We start from the raw sequence: 15,506 nt of genomic DNA, 5'->3' as shown, positions 1-15,506 counted from the left end.
AGCAAGCCGTTTTCAAGTTTGGGCAGAGCTGAAATAATTATAACACCTAGACAACTTGACAGTAGTTGTTTGGAAATTGTTAGATTACGTGTTAGATATTACTGCACTGTCGGAACTAGAAGCACAAGCATTTCGCTACACTCGCATTAACATCTGCTAACCATGTGTATGTGACCAATAACATTTTGTTTTGATTTATATTGTGTATATGACAAACTTGACTTGAGACTTTTATGCATGTTGCGCTGCTCTCACTCAGTGCAATCAAAAACAAAACATTTCTGTGTTTTGTATATATTTCCACACTATGAGGTTGGAATAATACTGTGAAATTGATAAAATCATGATAATGTCCATTTAGTGTAAGAGCTGTTTGAAAAAATGGCCTGAAAATTCAGCCTGTGTTGGTGGGATGGAGTTTTGGCCTGCCTTGTGACATCCCCAGGCGGTACATTAGTTAATAGACCAATAAGAAGAGTTCCAAAACTCTGCCAATAACAGCTAGTTTTCAGTTTTCCCCTCCCCACTCAGACCACTCCCAGACAGTCCTAGAAACATTCTTGTTTGAGAAATTGCTCTTTGCTAAGAAGCATTTTTTTTCTTTTACTTTTTTTATTGAAAACAATCACAGTAAGGTGCTTAATGGTTGCCCCGAAATGATTTGATATTGAGATAAAAACGGCTGCATTGGACCTTTAAAGAGCTTGATGATTTCTGATTCCCATGTCTCCTCTAAAGCAGATTGAGACAACCTGTGATTGTGGCTCTGCATGTTTTAACGCTGGTCAATCTGTAGTGTCAATAACATCCAAGTGACCTGCTAGAATATTGGTGAGAAGTATGGAGACAGACGAGATGCTGAGGGACGTTTTAATTTGAGCCCCCGATGAGTGGGAGGAAGGGTAGATAGATAATAAGTGTTGAGGGGAGATGAGAGAGGGAAATGCACTTAATACATGTTCTAATACCAAGTATTTTTCCAATTCACGTGAGCATTGTGAAATATTTTCATTGCAATCGTTTAGTTTACCTCGACTTTCCTCTGGGTCAAACTGATGACTGAGAAACCAGGCGCATGACAGGAGCTGCCAAATGCCGACTCACTCTCTCCCCTTTCTTTCTTGCATCATGTCAGTGCAGGGAGATTGATTTACTGACCTACCGTAGTAGAGGGAGTTATGAATGATCACGTCTTTCGTGATCTATATTCCATAGAATACGCCATATGCCATATTCCTTGAGCTTCTTATCTTCACATTGCTAAACAAATTATGCAATAGAAATGGTCATGCTATCCTGATGGCTAGACTTGTAGAACCACAGTGTGTAAACAGCTCATTGTGATCCATGCCTCCCTCCTATCCTGGCATCTGCTGGCTCAGGGTTGCACTGCAGAAACAGCAACTAGCCTCCCTGGATGGCAGGCTTTTACATAAGGATGAGATTGAGTCACACTGCATTATGTACACAACACCTGCTCCTTAATCAATGCCAAGTCTACTATGTTTTCCCATAAGCTTGTGCTGACAAATGCCCACAGGAAAATATTAATTTATAATGGCGAACACGGTACTTCTTACTGACAAAGAGCAGGATTGTCTCCAGTTTATGCAACAGTAGTAGGCTCATATTCCAGAGACAATTTTCATCATCGCATGATAAACAGACCAACAACTTTCTAGGAACATTTTGCTTGCTCTGTGTCTGGATAAATGTTCACTGTTTCAAGTGTAATGCATACTCAGGGAGAGAAAGGTGTAGATTCACGCGCAGAGCGCGGCAGGTGTTTGTTTCGCCTTCGTAGAAGGCAGGATTCGTGGTCACAGGCAGGCAATGGTCATACACAGGTTGGCAAACAGGCAGGTGAATCAAAACTAGGACTAAAGGCTATAACTGGTTCTCACAAACGAGCTAGGAAAAGGCTTAGAGTCAAAACTAACAATACCTCACAAAGGCACAAACAGAATGAACTGAACTAAGGAGCTGATGAGACCAGGTGAAATCAATGAACAAAAATTAAAGGCAGGGCTACATTCAAGAACACAGCGAAACAGAACACAAGGTTGACTAAGAAAATAAATACAGAACCTTACATCAACAGCCTAAAAAAGACATGAAGGAGATGTATTTGAAATTCCAACATGCTTTCGTATAATGTTTGTATCTTGTTTTTTACCCTATGCTGAAATAGGATAAAATAGCGTATTATTACGCATTAACAGTCGTGCATAATTGCAACTTATTGTCTAAAACACAGCATTGTCTAATGTTTATGAAAATGTATCATTTTCTAACAAACGGGATAGTTCAAACTGCCAAAACACACGTCTAATGCTGGAAAACACCGATGCGTATCACCATGCAAGGATATGGTTAAGTAATTCACCCACATTGACAATACACACACACTTGTATAACCGTTTAGATAACAGCCAGACGCTTGAGCCTCTGTGAACCAACCACTGACGCCGCTCCATTCATTTTCTAGTCTTTTGTAGTGATTCGACCACTCCGTGTTACGCTGGTTGTGGCGATGACGTCCTTATTTAAAGAGACTGCCGTCGTTTTTTACCAATGGTCGCGGGTCTCGGTCTGTTTCTGTATTCTTGCCATGGAAACACAATTATCTAAGTCAAGGAACTCATGGTATAGGGTGGGGCTAACTGGTGCTAAGGGCGGAGCTCAAAATGAAGTTACTGCAAAGAGCTCTATAAGAAAACGAATTAGTCGGAGACTAATGCAGTGTGTTAAACAAAAGCCTGCTGGCATATTGCACTGCTCCAGCAAGATACAACTATTCCGCTTGAAAACCAACATAAGTCTTTAGAATCCAAGAAAAGAGACGAGGATCTACTTTAACTGACAGGTTGGTGAATTTGTCATGGTTTTGTTGACTCCTACATAGTTTGGTGTTTGTGGGTGCGTTATGGAACGATGCTGTATAACGCGTTGGATCATATTCACTATAATGTGACTTGGCTAGATCTTGATTTTCCACTGTATAGCAAAAGCCTAAATCTTCGAAACTCTGTGGTGGGAGCATTTATACATCTTTATTACAACATGGTTTGGTGGGTTTTACAGAGCTTTGAAGTGGTTTAAAAGGAGTCTGAAAGTTGCATTGCATAACTGTGTCAGTGTGCGGGTCATAATAGGTCAGTAGATTTGGTCAGCCCAGCCCACATGACAGCAGTGTTTGTTTAACGATCCTATGCGGCCATGTCTAGATTGATGACAGCTTGTCCAATTGACGTCAAAAGTTGAATTTTCTCAAACCCCTTTCCTAACATGCTACGTTAATTATCCTTGCGTAAGTTGTCATAACCTGCTACGAAAAGTCCATTTTGACAAAAGCTATATTCTTATCCTATTCCTGCCTGTGCCATAGACATAGAAACAATGATGTGTCTGAGATCTGTCAAACTGCTTAGTGCATTGAAAGTAAACACCGCAACAGACGCACTCCCCTGTCATTGAAACGTTTTTAGAAAAAGAGGATGAACTGATCAAGCGGCTGTTTTCATTGTATCAAGTCAGACAGTGGCTGGGTGCCTTGCGGTGCTGTTTTATAACACATTCGTTACATAAAAAAAGCCCAGCACGTGGAACTGGTGTTGTTTCCTCCAATAGTCATCTTATAACAGGGCTGTTATGCCTTTCTCTAGTGATGCTTAGGTTAAGTTGATTTGCCTTGCTTTATTTACTATTGCCATGAAGACTTTGCCATCTGTATGGTCATGTGCAGTAGGCTATGTAGCAGTGGGCTATGGTAGTCCTCAAAGATCCATTGTGTTTCAATGTATTGCAATGACTTGTTGAAAAATGGAGCATTACTTGCCCTTGTGCCAGGTTGTTAATACACTGTTATTGTTATAGTAATAACAATTAATGTAATTATTCAGCTGCAGGCATGAAACAATGATTGAATGAGCTGTTGTGAAAATAAACTTTTCTTTTCGTTTTTGCCATTCTGTCTGTCAAATACTCAAACTAGATTATTTCATAATCAAGCTGCATCAGGCATGACATGACACTTCAATCTGATAAAGAATGCATCTGTAAAGAGAGGCATCATCCATTTATATACAATGACAGGTCACTTGCTCCTGTTAACTCTTCATTAACCACAGGTTGCGTTAGAATAGACCGCATGTAACCTGAAAACCATCGCTAGTTCTCAGAGCGAGAGATGAGCTGGGTAGAGCTTCTTTCACTTTGTGCTGTGCAGTTTTGTGGCGGCATCTTTTAAAACGCATGCTTCGGCCAGGAGTTTTCCAATGGGACATGACCAGGGGAAAAACTCTGTGGCCCTATGAAGATCGAGGGCCCTGAGTAGTTCTTGCATGGTCAAGTCATGTGGTCAGAAAAAAACCTCCTGGCCCTAGCTATTAGCCTACTGCTGTATATCTGGCCTAGTCCTAATATGGACTGTTCCAAATACCTTCATCTAATTTAGTCATGTAGTGCTCAATGCTGCTGTGTGTACATTTGGAAATGTCACTGTAGCCCTCAGCTCACCTGTTTATTTTGTATTAGTTATAATATGATGTATACATAATCTAATCTCTAGGTAGACTAGTGGTTAGAGCATTGGACTAGTAACCAAAAGGTTGCAAGATCGAATCCCCGAGCTGACAAGGTAAAAATCTGTTCTTCTGCCCCTGAACAAGGCAGTTAACCCACTGTTCCTAGGCCGTCATTGAAAATAAGAATTTGTTCTTAACTGACTTGCCTAGTAAAATACATTTAAAAAAATGTATGTGAAAGGCATGCAGTAAACCCACATTAGGCCACTATTTTAAGTCACACATGTGCACGGTGAGTCCCTCCTGCTAGTTTTGCCTACGTCTGCTTCACAATACTCAGTATTCTACACGATTGTTCTCCAAGAAGAGCATTCTAACTTGAATATTCAGTGACAACACTTAACATTGCATAAGTATAATTTCTTTGTTACTACATGGTTATAATACTTACCAGTGTTGTATTCTGTTTCCATGAATATTCAAATTAGGGAGTGGACCAGTGGAAATGATTGCATAAGTACATTTGTTAATTAATACCTTATAACAGGGATATTGCACTGTTACTCTAGTAAAATAAATGGATCTTGTCTTGAAATACAAGATTTTCTGAAGCAGCATCACAAGACCAAGGTAGAGGTGATGTTACATCTACATGCTAAAGTCCAAACACAATGACATAATAACAAGCTGCCCAGTAAACGTGATTGATCTTCTAAACCACTTTCTATTATTTCACTCATCACCACTTGTTTACTGGTTGCTGTATTGGAAGACTACAGTTGTTGCAGTTGTCTAGTGGTCGTAAGTAGCCAAGCTAGCCATTCCCTCAAGACTGCAAGCCCTCCTCCTTTCTGTACTAGTGTAGTCCGGTAACACTATAGACACGACTCCAGTATATCTTTTTATGATGTCCAGTGTTACAATACAGTGTAATATTACACCGACTCAGTGTATAATTACTCTCCCTCCAGTCAGTCTGTCCTAGTCTTCCCCATGCTGAGTTTCCCTTTAACCATTTAACCATAAGCAGATCCTAAGATTTTGTAACTACTTATGTACATTTAGCAGGTACTACTAGCGTAGCATTATAACACTGCTGCTTAAATATACTGAACAAAAATATTAACACAACATGTAAAATGTTGGTCCCATGTTTCATGAGGTGAAATAAAAGATCCCAGAGATTTTCCACACGCACAAAAAGCTTATTTCTCTCATATTTTGTGCACACAATTGTTTACATCCCTGTTAGTGAGCATTTATCATTTGCCAAGATAATCCATCCACCTGACAGGTGTGTCATTTCAAGACGCTGATTAAACATTATGATCATTACACAGATGCACCTTGTGCTGGGGAGAGTAAAAGGCCACTTTAAAATGTGCAGTTTTGTCATATAACACCATGCCACAGATGTCTCAATTTTTTAGGGAGTGTGCATTTAGCATGCTGACTGCAGGAATGTCCACCAGAGCTGTTGCCAGAGCATTTAATGTTCATTTCTCTACCATAAGCCGCCTCCAAAGTTGTTTTAGAGAATTTGGCAGTACGTCCAACCACAGACCAAGTGTAACCACGCCAGCCCAGGACCTCCACATCCTGCGGGATCGTCTGAGAACAGCCACCCGGACAGCTGATGAAACAAACTGTGGGTTTGCACAACCGAAGAATTTCTGCACAAACTGATAGAAACCGTCTCAGGGAAGCTCATCTGTGTGCTCGTCGTCTTCACCAGGATCTTGACCTGACTGCATTTCGGCGACATAACCGACTTCAGTGGGCAAATGCTCACCTTCGATGGCCACCTGCGAACAACATTGTTTTATACTTTTGTTCAGTGTAGATAGCAGAATCCCATGTCACTGTTAGCCTTGCAAAGAGGGCCTGAGGGAAGGACCGTTATCACTAGGATGTCATTGAGGAGAACACCAGAAACCCATAGTTCCACTTGATAATGTTGTCACTCGACACAATGTCCCACACCCAAGGCACAGGACAGTGTTGAGGTTTTTTAGAGAAGGGAAATAGCTAAGAAAGATGCTAAAGGCTGTGAGATGACACAGTAATAGATATTGTGAAGAAAATGGGTCTGAGTGTTGGGTAGCTCAGTAAACATACAACCTTGTTCTATAACAATTGTCTTATGATGACGACAGCACTTGTCCTGTTCCCAGCACAGAGGAATTGAATCCAGTATGTTTCATTGATTTATAATCCAATACCATAAAGTTATGCTGAGGTGTATTTGAGTATTCAAATTAGCCCTATGACAAACTTACAAGTCAGATAATGAGTCCTGACTAGCTGCTGTGTAATGCTTTCTGTTACATAACTAATAGCCGGTTAAAGTCAGTCATTAAATTACTTGACATCTCAGACTCCTGGCTGGCAACGTGCCCATTTCTCCACAGAGCAGGAGCAGCCGCTTCGCCTACTACCTGTTTGAGCCTGTCTCTGCAATAACAGACAGATGGTCCATAGTGAATTCATGCCAGTCTCTCTCTGGGTCACTAGGTTATTTTGGCTCTTTGCCAGGTCAATTACAGCTAGGGAAGTGTGGTGCGGGAAGATATGGGCCATGCCAACACGGGCCATGCCAACAGCCAAGGACCAGGTCAGGTGGTGTAACAAGATGAGATGATAGGCCAGTTAGCTCTTTTAGGTTTACTGCATGGTACCCTTGATGTCTCTAACAGGTTCCTTAACGGGGAAAGAAATGCAATTGATACAAAATAAGAAGTATACAAGAGAAACTGAATACACAAGGAACATACTAAATAGTAGGGCCCTGATTTTTGTAGTTGCTCAGGTTATACAGGACAGTCACTCTCAACATCCAGTCCATGATGGTTCTTTCTAATAGTTTGCTGATTTAGATGTGTAAAAATGAAATATTGCATTTATATAAGTATTCAGACCCTTTACTCAGCACTTTGTTAAAGCACCTTTGGCAGCAATTACAGCCTCAATTTGGGGATGTTTGGGGCTGTATTTGGGGAGTTTGTCCAATTCTTCTCTGCAGATCCTCTCAAGCTCTGTCAGGTTGGATGGGGAGTGTCGCTGCACAGCTATTTTCAGGTCTCTCCGTCTCTCCAGAGATTTTAGATCGTGTTCAGGTCCGGACTCTGGCTGGGCCACTCAAGGACATTCAGAGACTTATCCCGAAGCCACTCCTGCGTGGTCTTGGCTGTGTGCTTAGGGTCGTTGTCCTGTTGGAAGATGAACCTTCGCCCCAGTCTGAGGTCCTGAGTGCTCTGGAGTAGGTTTTCATCAAGGATCTCTCTGTACTTTGCTCCGTTCATCTTTGCCTCGATCCTGACTAGTCTCCCAGTCCCTGCCACTAAAAAACATCCCCACAGCACAGCATGATGCTGCCACCACCATGCTTCACCGTAGGGATGGTGCCAGGTTTTCTCCAGACGTAATGCTTGACATTCAGGCCAAAGAGGCCAAAGAATCTTGGTTTCATCAAACCAAAGAATCTAGTTTCTCATGGTCTGAGAATCTTGTGCCTTTTACTGAGGAGTGGCTTCCATCTGGCCACTCTACCATAAAGGCCTGATTAGTGGAGTACTAAAGAGCTGGTTGTCCTTCTGGAAGGTTCTCCCATCTCCACAGATGAAATCTGAAGCACTGACGGAGTGACCAGTGGGTTCTTTGTCACCTCCCTGCCCCCTTCTCCCCCGATTGCTCAGTTTGTCCGGGCAGCCATTTCTAGAAAGAGTCTTGGTGGTTCCAAACTTCTTCCATTTAAGGATGATGGAGGCTACTGTGTTCTTGGCAACCTTCAACGCTGCAGACATTTTTTGGTACCCTTCCCCAGATCTGTACCTCGACACAATCCTGTCTTGGAGCTCAATGGACAATTCCTTTGACCTCATGGCTTGGTTTTTGCTTTGACATGCACTGTCAACTGTGAGACCTTACATAGACAGGTGTGTGCCTTTCCAAATCATGTCTGGGGCAGCAGCGTAGCCTCGTGGTTAGAGCATTGGACTAGTAACCGAAAGGTTGCAAGATCAAGTCCCCGAGCTGACAAGGTACAAATCTGTCATTCTGCCCATGAACAAGGCAATTAACCCACTGTTCCTAGGTCGTCATTGAAAATAAGAATTTGTTCTTAACTGACTTGCCTAGTAAAAAAAAAAAAATGAAGTCCAATCAACAGAATTTACCACAGGTGGACTCCAATCAAGTTGTAGAAATATCTCAAGAAAGATCCATGTAAACAGGATGCACCTGAGCTCATTTTAAGCAAAGAGTCTGAATACTTATGTAAATAAGGTAACTGTTTTTTTAATTTTAAATAAATTTGCCAACAATTCAAAAACCTGTTTTCGCTGTTTCATTATGGGGTATTGTGTGTAGATTGAGGGGGGGGGGGAAATATTTGATCCATTTTAGAATAAGGCTATAACGTAACAAAATGTGGAAAAAGTCAAGGGGTCTGAATACTTTCCGAATGCACTGTACACTGAGCTGGCCTGACTCTAGCACTGTCTAGACAAGTTAAAGCTTCAACCATTGAAGGGGACTTAGCCCCCCAGAGAGGGGAGAAAGGGCAGGAGGCGATCCCAGTAGGGAGCACTGTCGGGTGGATTCCCTTTGATGGACCATCCGCTGGCCTGGTCCTCACCTGGGTGGATTTCAGAGGTCATGGACTACAGCTTTGATGTCTATCTAGACCTTTTGTGTGAAGGGAAGCAGACAGGGGCAAGTGTCACCTTTTGGGGGGTCTGGTCTGTGTTTTTTGTCTGATAGCTTCAAAGGGAATTCTACTGTATCTAGTAATATTTTTGTTCCTGGGATTTATTTAATTTTACAAGGTTTTCCTAAAGGGTTTTATTGTTGTGTAACTGACCCTCTTTTTCCTCTCTTCATTTACAAAAAACTCTTGGCCTCTAATCCATCCATTCTCTTCAGCGTCTTGCAGATGATGGTGTGATTGAGTTTGGCTTTTTCCATTCTCTACCCAGCGTATCTCTGGTTTCAAACACTCAACACACCACACCTCCCTAATGTCAGGTTTCAGACCCGGGGTGCAGCTCCATGCCCAGGGGGGCCTTCTCGTGCAGCTCCATGGCCCAGCTCCATCGTATGAGCAGCTACGGCCAGGGTGGTCCAGACCTGGGTCTTGCCTCAGAGGGCAGTGACAGCATCGGGCGTAAGAACGTCCGCTCACGTTCCCGCCACAATGACGTGGAGATGAAGAGCAGTGGATCCAGCGAGACCGAGTCACACGGCCACGGAAGCCATGGAAACGAGAGCCACGGCAACGAGAGTCATGGCAACGAGTCGACAGGTAGCTCCAACGGCAACAGCAAGGACTCCGCCCTCCTGGAGTCGTCTGGGAGTAACAAGAGGTCAGTGGGGGGTTTAAGTGGTTTGTGGGTGGGGTTAGAGTAGATCACATTTCTTTATGGGTACCTTTTTACCATTCCTACATTTTACCATTACAAAATTTTTCCAGTCCAGTCGTAGGTCCTATTTCCTAAATCGATGGCAGCCCAGTAGAATATAGTCGACCGTGTTAGTTGATCCGACAACGTATGCTATCACATTTCCCACATATTTTGAAGTCCAAGGCTACATGGGGATGCGTGTCCAAAACCATGTGTCCTCGGTTGTTGTGTGTCCCCGTTCTCTCCTTAGGACGTATGGTAAGTTGGCATCAATATGACTCAGTCACTAGCAGCACATTCTGAATCTCTAGAGACCCATCCCTCTTTCTTCCTCTCTGTTGACACATGCTGGCACACATCCCTACTCTAAACCTCCACTTGTCCCGGCCTCAGAGAGTTGACATGCCCTAGACAATGTATGTGATGCACAGCGGCGCCCTGTCTCTCACCCACCTCTCACCTCTTTTCCTGTGGTGTCTTTAGGGCTAACCCTAACCCTAACCCTAGCCTGCTCCACAGACAGTCAACAATGATCGCCCGCATAGTGAAGTGAGGCCCTCACAGAGAGCAGTGAAAAGCCCATAGAAAGTAATGATGGACCCCAGTAAGAAACTAAAGAAGCTGCCAATGGAGTGGCTCCAATTAGGACCCTGAATGGCAGCACTTCATCCTGATGACACTCTGCCCCCCCCCCCCCCCCTTCTCTCCTTGTTCCTCAGCAACTGGGCTGAAATCACCTTGAACACTCTTTGCAGAGGAAGACACTGGAGCACATCTTGATTGTGTTAAATTGGCGATGAAAGCAAACAGTTATCAAGGTCATTCTTTGCTGAGACGTCTCAGTTCTTATCTGCCATATATGGTGAAGTTGTCCCCCGCTTCCTCCTTCCCGTCCGCCTCCCACCTCTGTGATAATACAGTATGTTCCTGTGGGCTCCACTTTAACAGTGAGGAGGCCTATTCTTACAATCATTAACGATCTCTATAAAAGTGCACAAAAGGCATAGGATGGGAAAAGAGAACATGCTTGTTTACCCATTAAACCTGGCTATAAGAGTGGTCCGCCTATCCCATTTTAAATGTCTAGCGCTTCTCCAGACACTCTTCAGTCAAATCCCATGTAGTTATAATGATCAGAAAAGTCCTCCATTTCAAACAGCACAAGCAAAGCCGTTGCTAGGAAAACATGAATGTACCTGGATTTGAGTCTAGTCGTCCCCACCCTAATCAAATCAATTACAGATTCCTACGAAAGTGCTCTGGTGTCCATGTAGCATTGCACTCTCCTGAACCCAAAAAGAGTAGAGAACTCCAAGCCATTGTCGCAGCTGTGCAAATAAATTAACCCATTATTTTCATGCAAAACTCAAGGACTTTGTTTTGAAATTTCATTCCAGTGTTCAATGGATGTATTTCAATCGGATATTGTGAAAGAGAAACTTTTAGCCTGCAATGAACGCAATTCACCTGTTGTTCAAGAGGAATAGCATTTTAATGAATGGCTGCAGTGTCGTTCGAAAACAAAAACAATATGATTGAAAGTAGACCTTTTTTTGTTAACCTCAGTCAAGGCTACCTTTCTAGAAAAAGACATTGTAGCTGAAACATCAACAATAACAAGCCTACCTTCAGTCCCTTTTATTGTTTTTCAAAAGTATACCGCTAGCAGCTCGGTATAAGACTTGTTACAGTGTAGCTTCGGCTTGTAACAATGTAATTCTAGTGGTGTGAAACAATTCTCTAATAGAAATGTCTTATTGCATGTTATTAATAATCTCTCTCTTGCTTGTCGCTCTAACTCCCACAGCCCCTCTCCTCCCAGTAGTTCCAATGCCTTCAGCCTGCTGAGTTCTGTGCAGGACAACCCCTCCACCAGCGGCTGCAGTAGTGAGGAGTCCGCTAAGGCCAAGACCCAGAAGGAGCTGCTCAGGACCGCCAAGCAGCTCAGGACCGCCAAGCAGCTCAGACATCTCCTGCCTGCTGACAAGAGGAACAAAGGCAACAAGTCCAGCTCCCTAAACACCCTGAAATACGCACTGCGCTGCGTCAAACAGGTGGAAGGTAAGAGACAACCAAACTGCACATCCTTCTGGGTGGTAGTCCTGAACATATGAGAAGATTAGGAATTTAGCATCATTACATTATAGTTGATTGTATTAGGAATGTGTCTTAAAAGTCCAACAAGGAAACCAATGTGTGTTTGTTGTGTTTCAGCCAATGAGGAGTACTACCAGCTGCTGATGACCAATGACAGTCAGCCATCAGGCCTGGACGTGTCCTCTTACACCATCGAGGAGATAGACAGCATCATCTCAGAGTACACCCTCAAAAACAATGTAAATTCCTTAGTAGTACAGTATTACTTCTGAATACACACAAAAAAAACATTTCCTTGAATACATCCTCAAAAATAAATGGTACCCAACAGTAATGCTTAGTTAACACTATAACAGCCACGACTTAATGCCTACCACATCCATGCCATCCGTCCCGATTTGACATGGTGTCTGACCAACAACAGATCAGATATCCCAGTGATGTAATAACGTATGAGTAATCCACGCTTTCAGCTGTCCGTGTACTGTATATGCCAGATTCTCACATGTGCCTCTGTGTCCCTCCAGGACATCTTTGCTGTAGCTGTATCTCTGATCACGGGAAATATCGTCTACATCTCAGACCAGGCCGCCTCCATCCTCAACTGTAAACGGGGCATCTTCAAGGATGCCAAGTTTGTGGAGTTCTTGATTCCCCAGGACGTTAGTGTTTTCTACAGCTTCACCACGCGCTACCGCCTGCCCTCCTGGAGCATGTGCACCGGAGCAGGTAATGACCCCTCTACGAGCGCTTATAACCAGCTACAATCTAAACACTTCTAAACATGCCATACCACCTGCCCTCCTGGAGCAGGTAGCGAAAACCCCTTAACTTATAGCCTCACTTATAGCCTCTTATAGACCGTCTATGAACTGTTTTAGACAGGAGAGCTACATCACACATGTACAAAAGGCATAGGGTAGGATGGAAAAAGGGAACATGCTTGTTTACACATTAAACCTGGCTATAAGAGTGGTCCGCCTATCCCATTTTAAATGTCTAGCGCTTCTCCAGACACTCTTCAGTCAAATCCCATGTAGTTATAATGATCAGAAAAGTCATCCATTTCAAACAGCACAAGCAAAGCCGTTGCTAGGAAAACATGAATGTACCTGGATTTGAGTCTAGTCGTCCCCACCCTAATCAAATCAATTACAGATTCCTACAAAACCAGTTAATACAGGGGGTTAACCAGAGCTTGGAAAACATACATAGTGTACGCGTTGAAGCAAGGGCACCAAAAAATACACCCATCTTCTCTCCTACTGTAAATTGAGCGTATCTTTGTTTGTATTCATCTTGTTAATTTCTCTGAATAGGTGTGTTGTTGATGTAGTTGAAAGCAGATGTGACTCGTGAAATAGTATCTCAGTTGAATGAAGAGGGTCGGCATTGAGCCAATAAAGTAGACTTATTCTGAATTTTTTAAATGTTTAAAAAATGTCATTCCCCCCTCTCCTTTCAGAGTCATCACGGTCGAACTGCATGCAGGAAAAATCGTTCTTCTGTCGGATCAGGTGTGTGTGTGTGTGTGTGTGGCTGCGTCCGTGAGTCAGCTGCTCTCCATGTTTCTATTTATTCCCTCTTTCCAGTTTAAATTAGTTTGATTCTCGGCTGGTTTCATAAACAGGAAGCTCTCGCTCTTTTCTCTGACACACACACACACACTATTCACAGTTGCCGTTAAAGTAGATCTAGGGCTCAACTCTGCCCCCAAGAGGCAGAAAAACACCCAAGCAGCAACTCGATCTGTGAAATAGATGCTAATGAAGTGAGTCAGCTGACAATCACAAGGACATTATATTTTCATGGTTTTGTTGCTGCTTTAGTGACTTGCTGACTTTGTCCTCTCTCTCCTGTGTTCTGTAGTGGGGGTAAGAAGTGTGAGGGGGACCTGCAGTACTACCCATTCCGTATGAACCCCTACCTGATGAAGGTGCAGGATAAGGTCCATTCTGAGGACCAGTTCTGCTGCCTCCTACTGGCTGAGAAGGTGCACTCCGGATACGAGGGTAAGGACCAATGATAATGCCTTCACAATGCCGGAGTTGTGACTGTTTGAATACTTTTGAAACCGCATCCTCAGTAGTGTACAATAGTGGACGGTATGTGAAATATAGTGTGTGGGAACAGTAGTGTTAAGTGTTTTCATTTTGCCTACAGCTCCCAGAATCCCTAGTGACAAGCGCATCTTCACCACCACACACACTCCTAGCTGTGTGTTCCAGGATGTGGATGAGAGGCGAGACACATTTGCACTTTTTTTTCACAACACTTTTTTTTTTTTATCCGACAGAAGAGTACAGTGCTTTTATGACACCTATAGGCTCACTCACAAAGTTATTGTTTTTTGCCTTTCAGAGCTGTTCCACTTCTTGGGTACTTCCCCCAGGATCTGATTGGCACCCCAGTCCTTCTTCTCATGCATCCCGATGACAGGCCTGTCATGTTGGCCATTCACAAGAAGAGTAAGAAACTAGAACACAGTTTCTAACATACTACTTAATCAACTTAGAATAGTACCATCACTGGACTGCATACAACACACTGTATGGCCCTTTAATAATAGAATATATGCCATTTTAGCTTTACTCCGTCTTTTAATGACATCTATGTTCTCTCTCCTACCCATAGTCCTTCAGTACGCTGGCCAGCCGTTCGACCACTCCTCCATTAGGTTCTGCACGCGGAACGGAGAGTACGTCATTGTCGACACCAGCTGGTCCAGCTTCGTCAACCCCTGGAGCCGCAAGGTCTCCTTCGTTATCGGGAGGCACAAAGTCCGCATGTGAGTGTCTGCCCAGCACAATGTTTTCGATCTTAACACTACTCTCGGCCCAGCGCTATTTTGTGTTATCTTGGCACAATTTTTTGAAATATCCAGAAAAAATCTTTAATTTAAAAAGCCTGTGACTGAATAAGGATAATGTGGTTGTTCCCACTTCTAGAGGCCCGGTGAATGAGGATGTGTTTGTGGCCCCGCTCCCTGCCCTCATGGAGACTATGGACTCTGAAGTCCAGGAGATCACTGAGCAGATCCACAGATTGCTACTACAGCCAGTGCACAACACTAGCTCCAGTGGCTACAGTAGCGTGGGAAGCAACGACCACCTTGCAGCATCTCAGGTGATGACCAGCGAGGGCAGCCCAAGCAGGACACGCATCGAGGGGGAGAGCAGCTGGGCCAAACCTGTAAGTACCCTCTCTGTCACTCTCTTTTCCCTGTCTATCACTCACTCTCACTTTCTTTTACCTCTCTCTCTCCATGATAGTGAATGTCTCTTCTCTCCTCCCCAGCAGAGGTCATTCCAGGAAATCTGTAAAGGTATCCACCTCCAGAAGAGTCAGGAACAGCAGATCTACCAAGCCTCCTCCTCAGCCAGGCCTGAGACCAAGAAGAGCCCTGGCAGTAAGTCAAACAAGCAAACCAGCACAGAAATATTTACAATCTGCAGGAAGCATAGAGATATGCTCATGTGTG

General features: G+C 43.5%; 1 protein-coding gene across 4 annotated transcripts in view; it reads left to right on the top strand.

Moving 5' to 3' along the window:
- LOC139550918 (period circadian protein homolog 2-like) overlaps window positions 1–15,506 on the top strand; it is a 30,229-nt gene that overhangs the window by 626 nt on the left and 14,097 nt on the right. For 2 of the 4 annotated variants that reach the window (XM_071362182.1, XM_071362183.1), the window contains exons 2-12: window positions 9,552–9,889; window positions 11,736–11,989; window positions 12,143–12,264; window positions 12,553–12,754; window positions 13,491–13,542; window positions 13,895–14,037; window positions 14,189–14,267; window positions 14,387–14,493; window positions 14,660–14,813; window positions 14,974–15,217; window positions 15,323–15,434. In XM_071362182.1, coding sequence (XP_071218283.1) covers window positions 9,552–9,889; window positions 11,736–11,989; window positions 12,143–12,264; window positions 12,553–12,754; window positions 13,491–13,542; window positions 13,895–14,037; window positions 14,189–14,267; window positions 14,387–14,493; window positions 14,660–14,813; window positions 14,974–15,217; window positions 15,323–15,434 — 1,807 coding nt within the window. Of the gene's footprint in view, window positions 1–2,587; window positions 2,867–9,502; window positions 9,890–11,735; window positions 11,990–12,142; window positions 12,265–12,552; window positions 12,755–13,490; window positions 13,543–13,894; window positions 14,038–14,188; window positions 14,268–14,386; window positions 14,494–14,659; window positions 14,814–14,973; window positions 15,218–15,322; window positions 15,435–15,506 lie in introns of those variants that run through there. The other 2 variants (XM_071362185.1, XM_071362184.1) reach the window with 2 other exon arrangements.

Source organism: Salvelinus alpinus, chromosome 23 (assembly GCF_045679555.1).
Source record: "Salvelinus alpinus chromosome 23, SLU_Salpinus.1, whole genome shotgun sequence".
Lineage (NCBI taxonomy): Eukaryota > Metazoa > Chordata > Actinopteri > Salmoniformes > Salmonidae > Salvelinus > Salvelinus alpinus.
The sequence above is the reverse complement of the archived record's forward strand: the minus strand, read 5'-3'. Positions and strand labels throughout refer to the sequence as shown.